This window comes from Barbus barbus (assembly GCF_936440315.1).
Source record: "Barbus barbus genome assembly, chromosome: 19".
Lineage (NCBI taxonomy): Eukaryota > Metazoa > Chordata > Actinopteri > Cypriniformes > Cyprinidae > Barbus > Barbus barbus.
In genome coordinates, this window is record NC_136747.1 from 17,439,671 (window position 1) to 17,460,099 (window position 20,429).

At 36.6% G+C, this 20,429-nt stretch overlaps 1 protein-coding gene across 1 annotated transcript in view; it reads right to left on the reverse strand.

Annotated features, from left to right (window-relative positions):
• The window catches only part of LOC306885654 (CUB and sushi domain-containing protein 3-like), a 405,244-nt gene that overhangs the window by 164,481 nt on the left and 220,334 nt on the right, over positions 1-20,429 (reverse strand). Inside the window, exons 8-10 of the mRNA XM_079442324.1 lie at positions 17,027-17,114; positions 15,598-15,722; positions 7,848-7,969 (exon numbers count right to left, since the gene is read on the reverse strand). Of these exons, the coding sequence (XP_079298450.1) occupies positions 7,848-7,969; positions 15,598-15,722; positions 17,027-17,114 (335 nt within the window). The remainder of the gene's footprint in view (positions 1-7,847; positions 7,970-15,597; positions 15,723-17,026; positions 17,115-20,429) is intronic.

Sequence of the window (20,429 nt, forward strand, 5' to 3'; positions counted from 1 at the left end):
TTCTCGTGAGCGCAGATCATAATTTCTTGCACAAACTGATCCTTATGAAATACAAAAATCTATATGAATACACTCAGCACAATACACTCAGCACAATCAATTGATTCATTCAAATGTAGCAATTTGAACACTAGAGCATCTCTTGGATGACTTGGAGTTGGGAAAGGAGGATCAAGGCTTTAGAAACAGGGATTAGAGGTGTGGAAGAGCCACAGGCATATGGAGAGTCCTGAACTTTCTATATTGATTAACCCATTGAGAGGTACTGGGAGGAATTAGTTGCCATGGCGATGGGCTCTTGACCATAGCCGTGGCTTAGCAGGTATGGATGTATGAGAGCTACTTAGGACTGATGATTGATGCTCAGACAGCACCTCGGCACAGATAATAAACTTGTTTTTTTCCATGTAACTGAATACAAAATACTCCAGAGTCCCTGTCTCACTAAAGGTCACCAAATAACAAATGCAGCGTCGATGCAGAGATGCAGGATTTAACGTGATGAAATAGTTGGGAATGAGACTTGAGATCTCTGGATATCTAATATTAAGGATCCCAGTGTAAAAAATCCATAAACCTGATCCCAGATCAGCCACCCAGCACATCAACACAGGAACTTGCCTTCAGTGACTTGCCCTGCCTGCGGTTGTCATGGCGATTGGAGTCGTAAGCTAATGCTTTTGTTGGAGAGCAAGAGAGGTGCCGAGGACAGAGTATTGAATTGCAAAGAAATAAGGTAATAGAGCAGAATTATGACATTACAATGGAGCAGAGAGGCCAGTGAAAACGCACCAGCGCATTTACCGATATACCACACAGACAGGTCTATTCCATCAAACATGAAAATGTGTCATTTTGATGGGTGATTGCTTTAAAAGCTAATCCAGAATCACTATTCAAACAGCATTCGGAAAATGAATCTGGTTTGGCCTGATGCTGTTCAAACAAGTGTAAGAGACAGCAGACCAAACCAGACCAGACACACACAAACCAACCCCCCCCCCTCCACCACAAATGTGCAATAAATAGAGACAATTATTGATCGTATAATAATATGTGTTCACGTAAATGGGATTTTCCATCTTATTGGTGACATGTCACTGTGTCTCTATCCCTTAGAAAAACTACATCTGACCCATTTTACAGTTAATGCATTTAACAGATGCTTTTATTCAAAACCATTTGCATTCCAAGTAAGCAATTTGGCAGTTTGCATGTTTCCTGGGAATTGGAACCATGACCTATTGTTCAATTTTTACCAAACTATATATATTATACTGAATAAAATAAAATAACATACAAAAATAAAATAAATAGAAATACAATGAAAACAAAATAAATCAAATCAAAATATATAAATATATAATAATAAATATATATATAAAAAAAAAAATCTAAATAAATTTATATAAAAATGAAAAAATAAGAAAATTAAAATAAATAAAATAAATTTAATTAACATGAAATAAATTGAAATAAATAAATAAATACAATTTTGGATTTGTTATTTATTTAGCAAGGATGCTTTAAATTAATGTTACATAATGTCTTTTTTTATAATAAATACTATTGATTTTAACATGATAATATTTCATTTTAATTTAAATGGAAAACTGTTCTATTAAATTCTGATAATAATTTATACTGTTTTTTTACTGTATTTTTGATCAAGTAGATAGGCTTTGGTGAAATCTTACCGACCTTTTGAACTGTAGTATATGTGTAGTGGCAAAAAAAAAGTAAGTATATAATATTGTTTGGTTCAACATTCACATCTAATCACAAAGAATGGATATGCAAGTCCTCCAAACACATAAACGTGTAACAGCACACACATACACAAGGGGATCTGATGTTTCCTCAAGGTGAAAACAGAAAACACACTGCCTGGATGTCAAGCTCCCATAGGACTCTTCGTAGTGTCATTTCCCCCGATTAGCTTCACAGAGATGGGATCTCTGGTTTCCCTAAGCCAAACTACTTCAACTGTCACACAATCCTGCTGGGATTTACTGCCAGCGTGGACTTATGACAGATGCAGTTTAAAAACAAGAATGAGAGCACAAGCCATCATTTGACCACAGAAAACTACAAGGTTGCTGTAAAGCAAAATGCTGAGTGTTATACTTCAAACTCTGATTGTCCAGGTCAATACAAGGAGGAACTTTCAACGAGTGCATCATAAGCAAGTAATCAAAATAAATAAATGCTTTAGATTACAAAATTATATAATTAATAGTAATGTCCATATTATTAATTATTTTTATATTTTTTCTAGTCTGAATATGCTGCATTTTAAAACTTATTTAGATATAATTAATTTAATTTAGTCTAATCATTAGAACCAGAACTAAAAGCACATTAGTCAACTTGTGCCTGTCATATGATAGACAATATGTGTATTGTTATTATCACCACTAATATATGTAATTTAATGATATTTCAATCCTACTGTGATTGCTGCTGTTTATTAAATGCAATAAGCCACTTGAGGCTGCGTCCGATTGATTTTACATTTGTGTTTGTGTTATGGTAAAAAAAAGAAGAAGTAAATCACTGCCATGGCTTATTGCTTTAGTTCAAAACTGCGTTCTGTTTATTTTCCCTTGTACTAGAAGCTTTATATAAAGAGTTTTTATTACCATCATGTTCACTTTCTTCTGTTCAATGAATTTTCAATCATGTCACTCAAATGAGTCTATTTCAGTAGTTTTACCTGGAGCAGAATTTCAGAACTATCATGTCAGCCCTCCAGCACACGGCGAGCTGTCAAGTCAGGACCATGTCAAACGACAGTACTGATGAACAAATATTACAGCCTCAAAATGACAGGTAAGTAATTCAAGTTTGTTCCAACAAAAGACATTTAGCAAGAAAATGTAGTTTAGAATAATAATAATATAAAAAAAACATGAACTAGACTGCATCTTTCCTCTGTTAGTCATAACAAAATCAACATCGGCTGAAACTTGGTTGAACTATTTGATGAAAATAATGATTTGAATATTTACATGATCACAAGCAGTGACAACAGGGGCCTTTGAAATCCCAGATTAAATTTATCTTCTCTTCAAAACATCAAAATGGGTCTGTTTTTGTTCTTGTTCCCAGAAGGACAGGAACACGCTATGAAGAATGATACATTTTCCTTTCATCGCTGATAGTGAAAAGCTATTAGTAACCCTTGAAAAAGTTTTTTAAAGCCCCTGATGCAAGCGTGATGTAGGGAAAGAATACATCTTGAAAAATTCTGGGTATCCCATTATTGACACAGATAAAAGGCATGATTGAAAAGATTATAAATAACCATGCACCTTCCTGAACTACAATGCATTCCCTATGCATATTTTTTTTATTATTATTTTTATTTGTTTTTATATACATTATATTAGCTGCTTCTTCTGTAATATACCATGCAAACATTTTTTTAACCACAAAAATGAATGAATAAATAAAATACAACAAAAAAGAAAAGACAACTTGAACTGAACCGTCTCAACATGGATGAGGGGACATATGTTTCTGCCCATCGTGATCCGACATTTGATGCTCCCTCTGAGGTTAATGCCCAATCTGGGCATCAATCTCCAACAAAAGACCAGTAGGGCGACAACATTTTAGTTTCTGCTTGATAAATCAGGTCATGCTCCATTCAGAATGGACAACTGAACTCTGAAAAACCACCACCTAGAAATGCACAAAGTGACATTTAATGCCGACTTCTCCTTTAAAATCAGAGAATGCAACTCAACAGCTGCAAATATGAACAAGGATGGACAAAATTTGGGCCTTATTCATGAAACACAAGCCAATTACTGTGTAAATCGTACATAAATCCATTTCTTTGTAATTTGTCCCATTGAATTCAAAGCATGTACTGCATTTATGATCAAATTACACAGAAATTTGTTCGACTTGTGAATAAGGTCCAATGTGTGCCTGACGCAACGGCCTTGATTCTATATGCACAGAGTTAAGCAGTTAGCAAATCCCTTGTTAAACCAGTGATCCGTGTGTTATTTTCGATATCACAATTTTAACAAACAAACAAAAAAACATTGTATCCCACATTCTCAAAATCCAAAGGCATCACAATGGAGTCTAAATTGAATTAAGCTCTGACACAATCCAAGTCACTCTTACCAAGGTTAAAGCCCAGAGTGCAATATAAATAAATTGCCACCCTAAAATTGTCTGCCAAAAATAAGTGAGCAATAATGTTCCCAGGCTGTAAGAGACAATTAGCAATTTCTCACTTGAAACGGGGTGGTCTGCTGGTTGACCGAGCTCTATTTAAATCTCTGATCTGATGTCCTGAAACACACCTTTGTGCTTCAAATGCATTTCTCTTCTGTAGATGAATGGCTTTTGCCACATGCTTTTCCTGTCATTTAGTGAAACCTACCAATTAATTGCACTTTCAGAAAATTGTTTTACAATTAGTACAAGGCTATTATTGGCAACAAATGGCAACTGATTTTTTTTTAACAGGTAAAATGGGGACATGGTACCATAATGGCTAAATATGGGATTTTTTTTTAAAGAAAAAGGCAGAAGCTAGTCACCACACAGGTGCTAAGCCTAATATACTCATCCACATTTTATCTATTTAAAACATTAATCACTGTTTGTTGCAAGTATATTATATTATTATAATTATTATTATATTATATAATTATATTATTGTTGCTTTGTTTTTCAGTTGGCTAAAACAATAGTTTAATGGATTTGTATTTTACAATTTTTTTTGTGCTGTTTAATGACATGTTTTATTTCATTTTGCCGTTTAAATTGGCTGAAAAGCCTATAATAACCTGTTTAATGGCAAGTTCCCCCAGTGTGACAACATGCCCCATAGCACAAAGGTGTGTTCAATGAACTTCATGCTCTGTTCTTTGTCTTTTTTTTTTCTTTGTGAATGACTCTTATGATCTGTTCTGACTATTTCAAAAAAGAACGGGGGATAGGGGATAAGAAAAAAAAAACTTTTGTCTTGGAGTGCTGTCTACAAACTCTTTGATTTATTGAAAACAACATGCCAAAGCCAAGGCTGCAAGAAAACAACACAAGCGTCTCTATTCATGCTGGCAGAGTTCCAGACCTTTCAAAGTGGTCAAATGCGAACTGAAAAAAGTAGGAACAGAAAAAAAAATCTCTATGGCCCACAAGGCTTTCATGCTATCCTCCATCCATCATACGATGGGAAAATGTCCAGACGATTTCATCACAGCCTTCTGAACATTTAAATGGTCCTGAAAAATTTAGGTTGTAAAACACAGTTTTCCAGTTAAAACCTTGGGTGATTTCAGCTCTGTAGAAGCTTGGGGATATTGTGTAAATGAACGGTTAAAGTAGGAGATGTGAATATCGGTATGATCAAGACCCTCTATTTCACAAACTGTCCCCTGAAAGTATCTGGCTAAGAACAAAACTTCTTTATAGAACTATGAGTAGGCCGACGAGGAGAAGGTGAAACTTTGTAAACTTAGAAAATAGGTTGTTCGTTTTCATTTATTGCCTCTGTATATCAGACCATCACAGCAAGAGTCAATCGCAGAGGCCTTGACTTGAGGTTAGGAAGAATTTTAAGTGTTTTTGTTTGTTGCACTCAATAGATCTGCTATTTCAAGATGAATTGCAATACTAGTGAGTCACATCACCTGGAATCAATTGCAAGGTCCTGCAATGACAATACAGACATGGCTGAAGTGCTAGCTGTTGTTACAAATGTAAGGGAGAGGGATATCAATCAAAATGTCATGAGTAAGGTTGAGAACCAATTAAAAAAGAATTGAGAACAAATTAAGAAAAGATTCCTGAGCGAAAGATTGTCATGAGCTCAGTTTTTTTTCAAGTGAATAAAAAACTCTGATTCTTATGCTCTGGTTCTTCTAAGTGAATCAAAGAAATACAGTGTAACTAGGGAAGTGTGATTGTCAATGATTGATAATTATTCTTACGAACTGATCCATTATAGTGAATCAGAAACATACAGGGAAAGCAGTCAAATTCTCGAGTGAAGAGCTCTTTTGAACAAGATCATTTAAGTGAATCAAAAAATTACAGTGAAATTCTCTTGGGCTAATGACTCTTATGAACCAGTCCGTTTGAATGAATCAAAAACCAGTGAAATCTGATTCTTGAACAAATGACTCCCAAGAGTTCATATTAGTGGATAAAAAAAAAAACCATACCAAAATCTGATTCCTAAGCAAAACACTCTTTTGAAACAGTCCTTTTTAGAGAATTCAAAACAAATCTGAAAATGTTATAATCATCTTTACATTTATAAATCACATTTCTACACATTTATTCAAATATTTCTTCTTCAACTCAAAACAAGTGTTAATGGAACTGAAATAGTTAAGACAAATCAGAATGACTTTCCTCCAATGCCTTTATCACCGAGTCCTCCTCTCCACAAAAGTATAATCTCTCTCTCTCTCATACATTCACATATTTATACACTGATTATCTCCCTGCACACATTCACACACTCATATTTTCTCCCCTCGATGTAGCTGTTGCGGGGGTGCATCTCAAAATGTTGGAATTAAACAGAAGTGTGGCTATAAAATCCACAAGAGCAATAAAACAGACACTGTTCACCTTTACACACACATAACTAACAAAGCCCATCATGCAGTTCCCTATAAAAGTCTAAGGGCATAGTGAGGAAGAAGGGATGGATTGGGATCTGTTTGTAGGGGGCAAGGCCACAAAAACACACAAAAAAGGACAAGGGAGGAGGCCAGGAGCAATCATAGAGAAGGCCATGAGAAGCAGGGCAGTCAAAGGAGCAGACGCCCATGCACCCTCTCTCTCTCTCTCTGATACAGCGACAGCATCACCACAGGCTCTGTACAAGAGGCTAAACAGAGTCACACCAGAATACTAATGCCAACCTGTGGTGCACAGTGTTACGAGGCACCACTAGGGGTGGTAGGAGAACCTTGGACACCTGATACAAACTCTTCAGCCCCTCATTGCATACAACATCTAAACAGTTTAAAAAGCAACACTATAACTTCAAAAGTTTGGGGTCGGTTTGTTTTTTATGTTTCTTAAAGAACTCTCTTATTGTATGTTCACCAATTTCAAAAACAGCTATATTGTGAAATATTATAATTTACCGTTCTTTGTAATATATTTCAAAATGTTTAGCATTCATTACTCTAGTCTTTAGTGATTTCTTCCACAGTACTTTAGACAGCACTTTTTGCTTATAATAATTATGTAATTTAATTTTAAAAGATGCCATAATTTTGGAAGTTTAATTTAAAATCCACTTTAATGGCGGCGGGTATAGTCCTCAAGGAAAAGAAACAAAAAACATGCTAGCTGTGACTTTTAAAATATTTACCAATTCAGTAACAAAATCTTTGATTGAAAATTTTGTTAGTCATGTCCGATCTTTTCAAAAATCAATTGTGAATTTAGCTGATTATCAGTTATCTACTGAAGTCAAACTGGATTGGTTGAGCCAGTTGAATTAGTTGGTGGCAGAATCTTTTTATGAATTAAAAGTCATTCCTGTCAGTGATGTTTGGCTTCAAAATTGAAACCTGAAAACCTGTAAATGAGCCCAGTAAAATAACACAAAGTTTGATGGAGCAAAAACAAGAAGGCTTCTTATCAGATATTTTTTCCTATATCTATGATGACTGTATATGGGAAAGTCATTTGGTTTTAAAATCCCTTGACTTGTGAACCAGGAGAGTGTAACAGATGTAACATACTTACATGAGCAAGCTACTCATTAAAAACCACCATAAATTGTTCTAACATCTAAATGTTATATAATATAAGGCATTATAGCATTATCAAACCCACATCTTTGCTCGTACCTTGTTTAGGTTGCTGGCTGTGATGATCCACACACACTGGGAGTTGCTCTCATACTGAATAGGGAAATTGGGGGAGGTGAACATCCCTGATGGACCTTGAAGATTCGATCCACAAGTTTTCACTGTAAAGAGGAGAGAGAGAAAAGAGAATGGGAGAGAAAATTATGAGAAAAAAAAAAATCATGAAAGTGCCTTTTCTCTTCAAAAACATGTCAAAGTCTCAGCTAATTGGTTTCAGCTGCAGTCAGCGGCCACTTAATGTTTTCTACTATTGATTCGATAATTACGAAAAAAAAGTCTGTGACCCCACCATCTCGAGGGATTGAGTTTCACTTACCGCTCGTAATGTTTTTGCGGGATTTGCACGGCTCATATTGGAATATAAGCCACAAGCCTCCACCAGTCATCCATGACCGTCTTAATTTGTCAACGATTAGCAATCCAATCAAATCCTCAGATGACTAACTTCATGCCGGCTAAACAAGTTAATTCGAAGCAGGCTTAGCCAAACACACTTGGGCCTGATTCGTCATCTTAATATAGAAACGTCAGTTATAATTTGCTAAGTAGACACGCTCTGGTGTTTCTCTCCCAAAGCCAGTGACAGTGATATCTTAAAATTGACGACTGCGGGTTTACGCCTTCTCAAATTCAGCCTCTTGTATTTTAGCTGCATTTATCATGGTTGACGTCAAAGTGACAGAGCTTTGATAAAAAGACAAGGAGGCATTATCTCCAATGGCAGCAGGTTTCACTATCGGCTCCTGACATCTTGATTGCTTTTGAAAATGAATAACTCATTATCTCAGGCGAGCGCTGGGGATCCGTGAGGCTCCTTCAGGCCCGAAAGTGTACTTTTTCCTCTGAAAGTCATTCTCTCGTCAAGGGGCTCCTAATTAGAGAAGTATCCTGTGACAAGCCCTCTCCAGTCTGGCATCCGTAATAAACTTTACCTTGAACTGATGAGGTGTTTGCGTGAATCACCTATCAACAGTCATAAGGGAGGAATACCAATAAACCTATGTGCAGCCAGTGAGAGCTGAGGGCAAAATATGTGTGTGTGGGTTTATTAATAATAACATATTATGAAGCTTGGCAATTTGTAAACCATTACCTCATGTTACAGATGTAGCTTGTGACTCATATGCATTAAATAAACTGTATTAAACCTAGATTTTATTTTGGACAGCAAGTGGTACAACAAGTACCAAAAGTGTTCATCATACAAAATTAAATCTCAATGGCTTCATGCTCTCGACAGCCAATAACTCACTATGCTAAAAACACTGTTCTTGGCAAAAATCATATTTATCCCTGTTGAAAGCTATCTCGTTTAATGTAGCCTGAGTCACATTTTCTCATATTTTTCACGCCCCAATTGAAAAAAAGGGAATGTGTAAAAATAATGCATGGTATTTTAAAAACTTTTCCTCTAGATTAAATAATTGTCTAATAAATAAAGCAAATGTTTGAAAATTGTTTACTTTTTTAATTAAAAAACATACAGAATATCTTTTTTCAGCATATTAAATAAATAAACAATAATAAACCTTATTTTTTTGTATTTAAAAACTAAGCATATAATAATTAAAATAACTGTGATTAATCTCCTGATTTCCAACTGGCCTTTAGAACAGAATGATACAGCAATAATATCATATTTACTGTACATACTGTAACAAATATCTCACATAGTATTTTTGGATTTACTTAAATTTATTAATTGAATTTTACATTGTATCTTCCCAGCTGTCCATGACCCCAACAGAACACATTTCTGGGTCATGACCCACAAGTTGCGAATAACTGTTACAGTATTAAGTCTGTTCTATTAAGGCTTTACAATTACAAACCTTTATTTTCAGATAACAAATTTCCCTGATTAATCACAATATACTTATTAACAACAACAAAAAAGGAGGGGTATGTCAGGTAAATGAATGAACTCAAATTTATGATTAACTCAACGTACCCCCAGGATGTAGAAAAAAAAATAACATAGATCCAGGCAATTTTCTGCATGATTTCATGTAGCATCTTCTCATTTAATTTGTGCAGCCTGTAGCGTCAGGAATAAACAGGCACCCAAGTGACACGAAGGTACTGATTTAGTCGAGATCTAAAGGTTAGGGGCCCGCTGAGAGATAGTCGCACAAACTTCACATGTGTGTGAGAGAGACAAAGTTGGGGGAGTGGACTCATGCAGAAACACACTTCTCATCCATACTGAGCGGGTTCTGGAGTGGGCAACATTGCAGGGGGATGGGGGTTTTGTAAGCCTGCGCAGTAGGTGGTCATGTTCTCTAAGCGTGCAGACTCCCAACGAAGAAGGCAGCTGTCCAGATAGCTGCAGGCACTCCTTAACACAAATCTGACACAGCTAGCAAGTTGCGTATCACAGGATGTTTTCTACCCCTGGCTAAAAGTTATTTGTGGTTAAACAAATGCAACATCCTTCCCTATTACTCTTCTAGCACTGATTTATTTACAGCTTTTTGTTCAACGTATAGTTTTATGTTCAATAAACATTTAAGTTGACAATGAATTTGCAAAATGTAGCACACCAAGCAAATTTGACAAATACATTTTTTGCTTATTGTTGTAAAAATCAAACGTGTAATACATTTATCGACATAAAATATATAATGTTTCCACAATTAAATATTTAAGTCTCTACTTTACTAAATTACTACCTTCTTGTCGCTTGGGTGCCCATTTGTTTTTATGGCTTTAGACAGCACAAACCAACTGAGACAAAATCAGAATACATAAACGATATAAGGGAAACTGTTAATTATTAAGCAGCTGACTGTTTTCAACATCAATAATAATAATCAGAAATGTTTCTTGAGCACCAAATCAAATCAGCATATTAGAATGATTTCTTAATTAATGACGGAGGTAACGGCTGCTGAAAATTCAGCTTTGTCTTTACAGGAATAAATGACATTTTAAAATATTTGAACAGTTAGAATAGAAGAGATGTTTTAAGCTTAAAGTTTTAAAGCAAATAAATGCTTGTAAATGGTGTAATTTTTAAATCAATATTTCTAATTAAAATCATTTGATTAATTAAAAATCTAGCCCACATTTTGTCAACAAACATTTTCAGTTCTAATTTGGTTGACAAGATAAACGCTGCTCTCTGACGTGTTTTTCGGTCTTTTTGTTCTTTTTATTGGACAATAAATGACAGCACACACTTCTACTGTTTGTATCTCTCTCTCCATCATGTTATCTCATCTCATAATGTCTCTTAGTCCTTCCCACTTTTCTCTAGACGTGCGATACTAGAGCTACAACACTGATGCGGTGTACACAGAGTGTCCATAAACAATTCACAAGTCCATCTCTGCTGTTATTCCTGTCACTAGCTCTCCGTGTTGTTGTACTGTTCTTACATACTAGTGACAACGACTTATGGACAAGCTTGCGATTTAAGAGCTCAGGGAAGGGGTCCAGAAAGCTACATCAGTTCTCACAGTGACGTATATCTGTGCATGCTTGTGCCTTCCCTGACAGCTCAATTACGGCTTGCTAAATGAACGGCCTTGGCATGGCTCTCTCGCCTGTAGCAAAGCAGCCAGAGAGAAATTATCTATAAAATTAAAGGACAGGATGAGCAAACAATTCATTACTTGGCCAACGATAGCCTGTCACTTTTTATCCCACCTTCACAAAACAATGACAATCAATTACAATCAAAGCTAAAATGTAAAGAGAAAAAGAGAGAAAAAAACTAAACTAAGGATATGAATTGTTCATATCTGAAAAACTCCAATAAATTTAAGTGAAACCATATGAGCAAGAGTGCTGGCACAATTGAGAAATATTGTAAAAGTTCAACATTGCAAGCAAGAAGTTAACATTTAGTAACTTACATCGGTGCTATTACATTTTAGACAATATTGTCAATTATTCTGTCTATCTGTGGTCCGCCATCAAAAATCATCATTTTACTATCCCATGAGGTCACTGGAGAGGTTTTGCAAATGGCAGTGAAGCGGTGCAACAGATAGGTCACATGACAACGATAACATGACGAATGTAGTATGAAGTAATTACGTATTAAAAAGAAGCATCTGCTAAGAGTGTATGCAATTTCAGACTTGTTTTGCTCCTGTTAATGAACAAACCATTGCATGAATGACTCAGTGATTCATTTTGAAAGAAAAGTCACTTGTTTCCCCCTAATCTCATAACAACATACCGCAGAAATAATCACTTAAAAATGGATCACCACTCAGCCAAACAAACTCAAGGACCAGACAAACACTTGCAGTTTCCTTCCTCCTTTACCTGTTTTTCTTCCTCTTTGGTTTAAAAGTACATTAGCCTGACTGCCTACTGTGATTCTACCGCTACCAAATCTTTTAATTCAAGAACATGGCCTTTTTCCGAGGGAAAAAAGCTTATCATTCAGCTTTTAGTTCTTGGAATCAAGATACTTGCCTATTGCACCAGATAAAACAACCTCCTTTATGTATCCCTTGTATATCCAACCATATTTGCTGTTTTACACTTCCTGACATTGAATCCGACCTCTGCAGGGAAAATGGTGCCAAGTCAGCACCAAACATAAAGATTAGGAGACTCCAATACATTGGAACGGGTTGAACTAAAAAACAATCGCCACCCAGAATGATCAATTACATCATTAAACCTCGAACACTGTTTCACACCTTCATTTTCCTGCATGCTGCAGACTTAAAGCCACAAAACACATACGAAACTGATCAAAAACAAACACAAACTCGTATAAATAGTCCATCTCAGAAACAATACCCTCTATATAAGGGCACTCATCCTTCTACATCTAGACCAATCGCCTTTTCTGATTTCAAAAGACAAGAATTACTGCACTTGACTCAATGCACAATACAAGCTAATTCTATCTGCTGATAAATAAACACAAAATTAACTGCTATGACAAACTGTAAATTGTAATATATCACCTGTGATTTCCTTAGGTGGCCACTTGGGGTCGCACTGTCTAGTTTCTGCTCATAGAGGTCCATAAAACGTACAAAATATGTTAACATTCGCTTTCAGATCAATGGCAGTTGCTTGGCTAGTGCTGAGCTCTCTGGAAGGTTGAAATCTGCCATCTTTGCTCACAGGCACTCTCTGTTCCAGACAGAAGTTTTTGAGCCAATAGTCTGAGAAGTAAATGCCAATTTGACTACTCTGGAATTGGAGAAAATGACGGCCTGACTGGCTGATGGCAGCACAAGAACATGCAAGCCCCCTTTCATTAGTGGCTATCCACAGCTGTGGCTGAAAAAAGACGTTTTAAGAAAGATTGGTCACTGGGAAAAAAAGTCTACTGTAATCTAATTAAACACATAGTAACAGATTAATATCCCTTGTTATTATATCCAGTTTAATATTTTATCTAATCTAATTAAAAAAAAAAACATGCAAGATAAACTAAAACCCTCAATAAAAGCCATTTATAAACCTTATAAACCCTATAATTTTACATGCATTGTAATTCTGTAGCTTAACATAAGCCACTGCACAGGTCAAAACAATGCAGGCTAATACATGACAATATTCATAAAAGGAAATTATGTAAATTACATGGCATGGAAACACATCATTTGTGCAGTTTTACAATGTTCCCACCCCTGCGCAACTGGGATTTAAAACTGGATAGTCACTTCTACTGGATAACTGAACATTAAAAGACGGCGCAAGCTGCTAACTAACAGATTGGAGACTACATTAATAGCAAGATTGCCCTTGTTTTAAATAAACACTAAAACAGAGATAATAATTAACTCAATGCAATGGCTAAATGAATTCATATTGTGCTTGTTTGATTAATGATAAGTGTTTAAAATTAACAAGTAAAATAAGTAAAAAACAGAACATCCAGTGATCCCAAAATACTGATGAAAGTGTTTGTGTCACTCCACTTCATTTTGAGCTATAATTAAAGTGTCCTCCTGAATGATGGAGACAGTTCAATTCCTGTTTGTTTGCCCAGGGCAGCCAACTGACACTTAAAGCCATTAGGGCTGTGAAAAGCTAGAAGTCACCGCTGGCATGCAAATTCTGCTCTGAATTTTACTAGTTGCCATGGCAATACCATCAGATCCAGCGGGGAAAAAAAGTTGATTAGTAAGCTTGTCACAAGACAACTGCAAACACTCCCGAAATTAATTAATATTACCCTTTCTAACCTACCCCTTCTAGCAATAATTAATCCTACTAAGTATTCAGACCAAATATCTCTTCACGATGGCTTGACCTACATTCATAAAAGAGGCTGACAACCTATATAGAGACTGTGTAGGTTTAATCTTAAAAGGATAGTTCACCCAAAAAATGTTTTCGCACCCACAAACCCGTATGGTTTAGTTTCTTCTCTGGAACTCAGAAGGAAATTTAAGTAGAATATTCAAGTTGCTCTTCTTTCATGCAATTCAAGTGAATGGTGAGCAGGTTTAGAATGGTGAGCATTTTTTTATTTGATGTCAGCAATGCTACAACCATAGGTTCTTACTTGTCACGTGACTGAAGTGACACACCTCATATCAGAATACGCATAAATGAGATTTGAGGGCAAGATTTTTGCAACTCTAATTTCAGTCTGTGGCAAAGCTACACTGTCAGAAAAAAAGTATGCCTTTTCACTGAGGCAATACCCTTAGAGGGACAACTTGGTATCTTATGTATCTTAACTTGGTAACTTGGTAACTTGGTATCTTAAGGGGAAGTCGTGGCCTAATGGTTAGAGAGTCGGACTCGTAATCGAAAGGTTGTGAGTTCGAGCCCCCGGCTGGCAGGAATTGTAGGTGGGGGGAGGGAATGTCCAGCGCTCTCTCCACCCTCAATACCACGACTGAGGTGCCCTTGAGCAAGGCACCGAACCCCCAATTGCTCCCCGGGCGCTGCAGCATGGCTGCCCACTGCTCCGGGTGTGTGTGTGTGTGTGTGTGTGTGTGTGTGTGTGTGTGTGTGTGTGTGTGTGTGTGTGCATTTGTTCACTACTCACTGCTGTGTGTGTGCACTTGGATGGGTTAAACGCAGAGCACCAATTTCGAGTATGGGTCATCATACTTGACAATACGTCACGACGACGACTTTTATCTATCCCTAAAAGGTGAATATTAGTACCTTAGAGTATTAATATGTACCCTTAAAGGGATTGTTCACTCAAAAATGAAAATTCTGTCATTAATTACACACCCTTGTGTTGTTCCAAACCTGTAAGACCTTAATTCATCTTGGGAACATAAATTGAGATATTTTTGATGAACTTTTTTGATTTAATCAAAAATATGAACATTTTAAAGGGTAAATAAGGTACTATGTGACTAGCTGTTGTACTAGGTGTACGAGGTACTTACGGCTTATCGTACTAAGGTACGATTTTTGCACATTTTTTTCTGAGAGTGTATTGTGTGGCTTCAGAAAAGTTGGAATACAGTGCACAAGTCACACCAATTTTATGATGCTTTTTTGGAATATTTTAGAGCAGCCTCTGGTATTCATCCACTTTCATTGTATGGCAAAAAGCAGCATGAACATTCTTCTAAACATCTCTTTTTACAGTACATGCAGTAAGTTTGGAGCATGAAAGTGAGTAAATGCTGACAGAAGGGTTTTGGTGGAACTACTCCTTGTAAACTGCAGGACTAGACCACCAGTAACCACCATCTAACAATTATCTGATTTACACTTCTTGAATTGAAATGGAAACACACAGATGTTCAGTGTGGTTTGCAGGTAACAGACTCACCTCTACAAACAGGTCTATGATCAGTCCATGCTGCGAACACCTCCGCCACTCTCTGACACGTGATGCTCTTGGAGCCCTGGAGAACGTGGTCTTCATCACAGGTGAACTGGACTATGGCACCAATACTGTAGGGATCAGGACCCATATGCGCATGTGCACACACACAGGATGACAAACAAATCAGATCCAATACAATTCCATTAGCACGACTGAATAATCAGGGTGAATGTCATATTTAATTTGATGCAGATGTAAATGAGGCTTTTATAGCTAAAAGCACAGTTCAGTGGGCTATAACGTTGTGTACCACGTTAGCAGTCATTCATGCAAGACGCCACAGAAAAATACTGTTCATCTTTCCAAAAAAAATTCAAATTTCAAATGAAATATGCCATCTACTCTCAGTTCTACGCAACACACATACACAAGGAAGTTCGAGAGAAAAGTATTGCAGCATGCACAAGAGGGGTATAAATAAATGAAATGATATCAAAAGAGCGTCTTATCCTCCTTGGTAGCGTACAATCAATACTGTGGTGCTTCTTGATACTTTTTAAAAGTCTAGTTTGAAGCTTCCTCCATTCCTTCAACCTGTGGTTGAGCAGAACTCAACAAATCCATTCAGCAAGCACCGACACTTTCACATTTTGACAATCCTACACCTTCATTTGAGGACACCGCAAACAGTTCTTTTACAGCATGTTGCACAATCTTTTGTGTAAAACCCTCTGCTAACAAACATCAAACGCTCCCGAAGAATTCGCTGGGGTTTTTCTGCAATCCTAAAGCCATGTTACACAAAAACCTGAAATAACATCAGTGTCACACTTTGAATCAACTAGCCCTAATTAGCGGTAAAGCCATGCTCATATTGTCCGCTTCCCTGTGGAGCTGGTATTAGCATGACATTGGGAAAGTCTTGGAAGAGCCTGGTCTGGAGAACATGATTTATATGCGCTGGGAGTGCTAAATAGAGGACACTACTAGAAGATATTCAGAATTTACAATATTAATGACACGTATCTGTGTAGAAGCGCTATATCCATAATACAGGTTTCTTCTCTTCTTGGAAAATTGAATATGTAAGGGCTGACTCTACATTATCCCAGTTATTACACAACTAGTCTTCCATACTGTATGTGGACATTATATATTGACTTGAGTTGAAATTATTTAACTTGTCTGCACATAATCTTAAAGCGTCTGCTAAAAAAACTCAATCAGTACAGCAAAAAGAGAGTATTACAGTATTTTGTCTGCATGCATGATGGCGAATATTAGGAAACAACAGAATGCTGCAACTGACCAATAAGAATGTAATTATTAGCATCTAATGCTGGATTTCTTGGTGAAGAATGTGGGAATAATGGTCACCAGATACCTTCTCACGAAGCCATTATCGGGACACACAGTACCTAAGGGTGATTACCTAAAGTCGTTGCCAATGCGCTTGCCGTTTTCAGGTTCCCCCGGGTCTGGACAGGAGTTAGAGGCCTGTTTGATTCCTCCTTCGTTTACTGCGAATTCAGAGCACAGTTTGCCATTAGACACATACATACGGATAAATATTATATCCTCATGCAAGTCTCATGCAAATGGTTTCACAGAACTGCTGACACTAGAGGAGGTGGAACGTCAACGTGAACAAAGACACACAATGCACACATCCTCAAATTATCTAATTGATAACTTAACACATCCCCACAAATGTCTCTCAGTGCAGTTGTCGCTTTGAAAGAGTGTGAATATTTCACCGAAAGTGGTGTATCTGCTAAATCCCAGGCCGTATTAACAGCTTTTCATGCTAAATTGAGGGCACACTTTATTATCAGTAGCATTAATAGTAGATTATACACAGTGTTAGGGGGGAAAAAAAAGCTGATTTAAGAAGTGATTTAAGTGCAATATGCAGAAACCCTTGTGCAGATTAGTGTGGTTGGCATGGGCCATGTGACTTGTCTGAAGATGAGTAATTTTGCATTTACATTTATTCATTTAGCTGACGCTTTTATCCAAAGCGACTTACAATTGCTATATATGTCAGAGGTCGCACGCCTCTGGAGCAACTACGGGTTAAGTGTCTTGCTCAGGGACACATTGGTGTCTCACAGTGGATTTGAACCCAGGTCTCTCACACCAAAGGCATGTGTCTTATCCACTGCGCCATCGCCATTACCAATTTTGATAACGTTCTGTCTGGGGCCGAGAGGACCGTGTCACCTCTCATTTTCCAACTAAGTGAATGTGACGCACACACTTGTATGTGTTTAGTGTGATGAAATTAATGCACAGTTAATATTGCATTTAACCATGCAGTTAAAATATGCTGATTACTACAAAGAGAGGACTCGACATAATGCAGAAATACTCACTATCATCAGCATGCACACAAGCATAGCACGGTAAAATAAGAATGACTCCCTGTATTGAAGACATTGACTTTGTTATGCATCCTGAACTATTAAAGAAGCGCCAATGACTCTACAGTGCAAATGCAGAACTTTTTTTTTTTTTTTTTTTGTACCATCTTGGTAGTTGTACATATCACTGTGTTATTAAGTGGATGCATTTGCATTTGTTCAACTGTCCCCAAAACCTTTGATTCTTAAGATAATCTGATGAGGAACAGTGGCTTCCTCTAATTTCTGTTTACTGATTCAAACTTGTACACACTTTTCCAAAAAGAGGCTCAAGATGTCCTGTCACTTCAGAAATGGCTTGCCATTGAATAATGGAAGTGTGGTTTTGCCACAGGATGAGTACACACTTTTTGTACACACTTTTACTTAAAAGAGGCTCAAGATGTCCTGTCACTTCAGAAATGGCTTGCCATTGAATAATGGAAGTGTGGTTTTGCCACAGGATGAGGAACTCTCTAAGACTGAAGGATGCCTACTGATGGTGTAATTTATTGGCACATGCTGTTCATGTTGTTTTAGTGGCAATTTACTGAATTATGTAAATGCTCAGAAAAGACTTACTCTTGATGCAGTTTCAGTTTTTCTTCTGAAGTTGTGGCCTAAAGTTCTGCAACTGTTTAGTGAATTTATCCCACAGGTCAAATGTAATGACATACATTTAATGTCATACAAATGGACAGCACAAGATAAAGTGGAAAGTATATTACATTATTCATGTGCTTTTTTAGTTTTAAACATGATCATTGAGTGACTGTGAGGAAAAAGAACAAGAAAAAAGGAAGATAGACTGATATATTGTTCTTGATTCACCTCTCTTGAGCAATTTGAAAATTAGCCCCCATTTAAAGCGGCAGTTCACATCAAAGCTGTTAGAACTTTAACTTAAACATGATGTACTTTTCACCTCAAGCTGTTTTTCCTCCAAGTATCCATTTTCATGCTTTTTATGGATTCTATCTGGCTTCTTCATTAACTATTAAAGGTTCTGGAAAGGTGCAATGGGAAAATGGAGCATATGCAAATGTCAAACCAATTCAAAGGTTGATTTTGTCAAAGCATGGGTGAAACTGTGACTAACATCAAAAGCAACAGATTGTCAAAATGTGATTTTCCTGTATTTTGCAGAGCTTTGAACACTGAGATACTCAGCCCACGCTGTGACTAATTTAATTATCATTTATATTCATGCTATTAATCCATGCTTACTATTTCAAATCAACTCCCACTCTACCTGCCAACTGACATGGAAGTTTATGGATTTTTATCAAGATTTTAGGTTAATATGTAAATTAATGTACAATGATTTTTTTTCTTTCTAAAATGTAGTTTCAGATGCATAACGTCACACTACAAGATTTCCCAAGAGTATTTCATGTCAACTACCTTAACACTTTTATGTCTCTCTATAAAGTCCAAAATTTTATTCTAAAATATTACATACACAGTGTCTTATGTGACATAATTTATCCATTGATGCTTTCAAATTATTTGGTATTACTAAAGAACTAATAAAACATGGTGCCTATAATATCCAGCTGCTTGCTCTAGAAATTGGTTATTTAACTCAGGAATCAGGAAAAACAGCTTGACTTGCCAGAGTTTGAATTGAATGGAAAACTCCAGGATGTGATGAATGTGGACTCATATCGGTGGCGACAACAGCAAATAACAAAAACTACACATGAAGAAATTAACATGTTGTGACAAGACAGACGAAAACAGACAGTTTCTGATGAATGTCTGTGAGATCGGGTTAATATTATCACTCTATCTCTCTCTTTGTCTCTGTAAATGGCCACAAATAAACAAATCAACCCTGAATGTCAAGAAAAAAAGTTTGCATGTTTGATTCAAAACCAGCCTACATTGCGAAACATTCAATAACATGACTGAGTGTGGGAGTACTGTGAATGTGTTAAAAGGGCATTGTTATATCTGCACACATGTGCAAGGTGTATTTACAGACACGCGTGGGATTTAAGTTATTTTTTTTGCTTGTGAAGCTAACAAACACTGTGATACTTTGAGCCCTTCAAGTGCAATGGATTTTACTCTGCTTGTATATGAAAACTGACACAAAATTAGATGTTCCTCTTATTCTGAAAGAACAATTACATAAAAGCCTTTTTCAATCCCAGTGAGCTGAGTTGACAGTTCATTTTATTGAACATAATAAAATTCAGTTCATGCTGCTAATGCAAATTTACAACAGTGCTAAAAATTACGATAATTATAAATAATATAACTCAACACTAAACTCTAACCCTAATGCCGCTGATATTTTAAAAAAGCAAATAAAATATGCGATATTGTGATGATATTGTCTTTGGAAGGGCTGACTGATATCTTGACCGTATACCTTTCGGAGGAAGCTTGATCTTATCTGGCCCTGCTTTTGGATGTGAGCCAGTC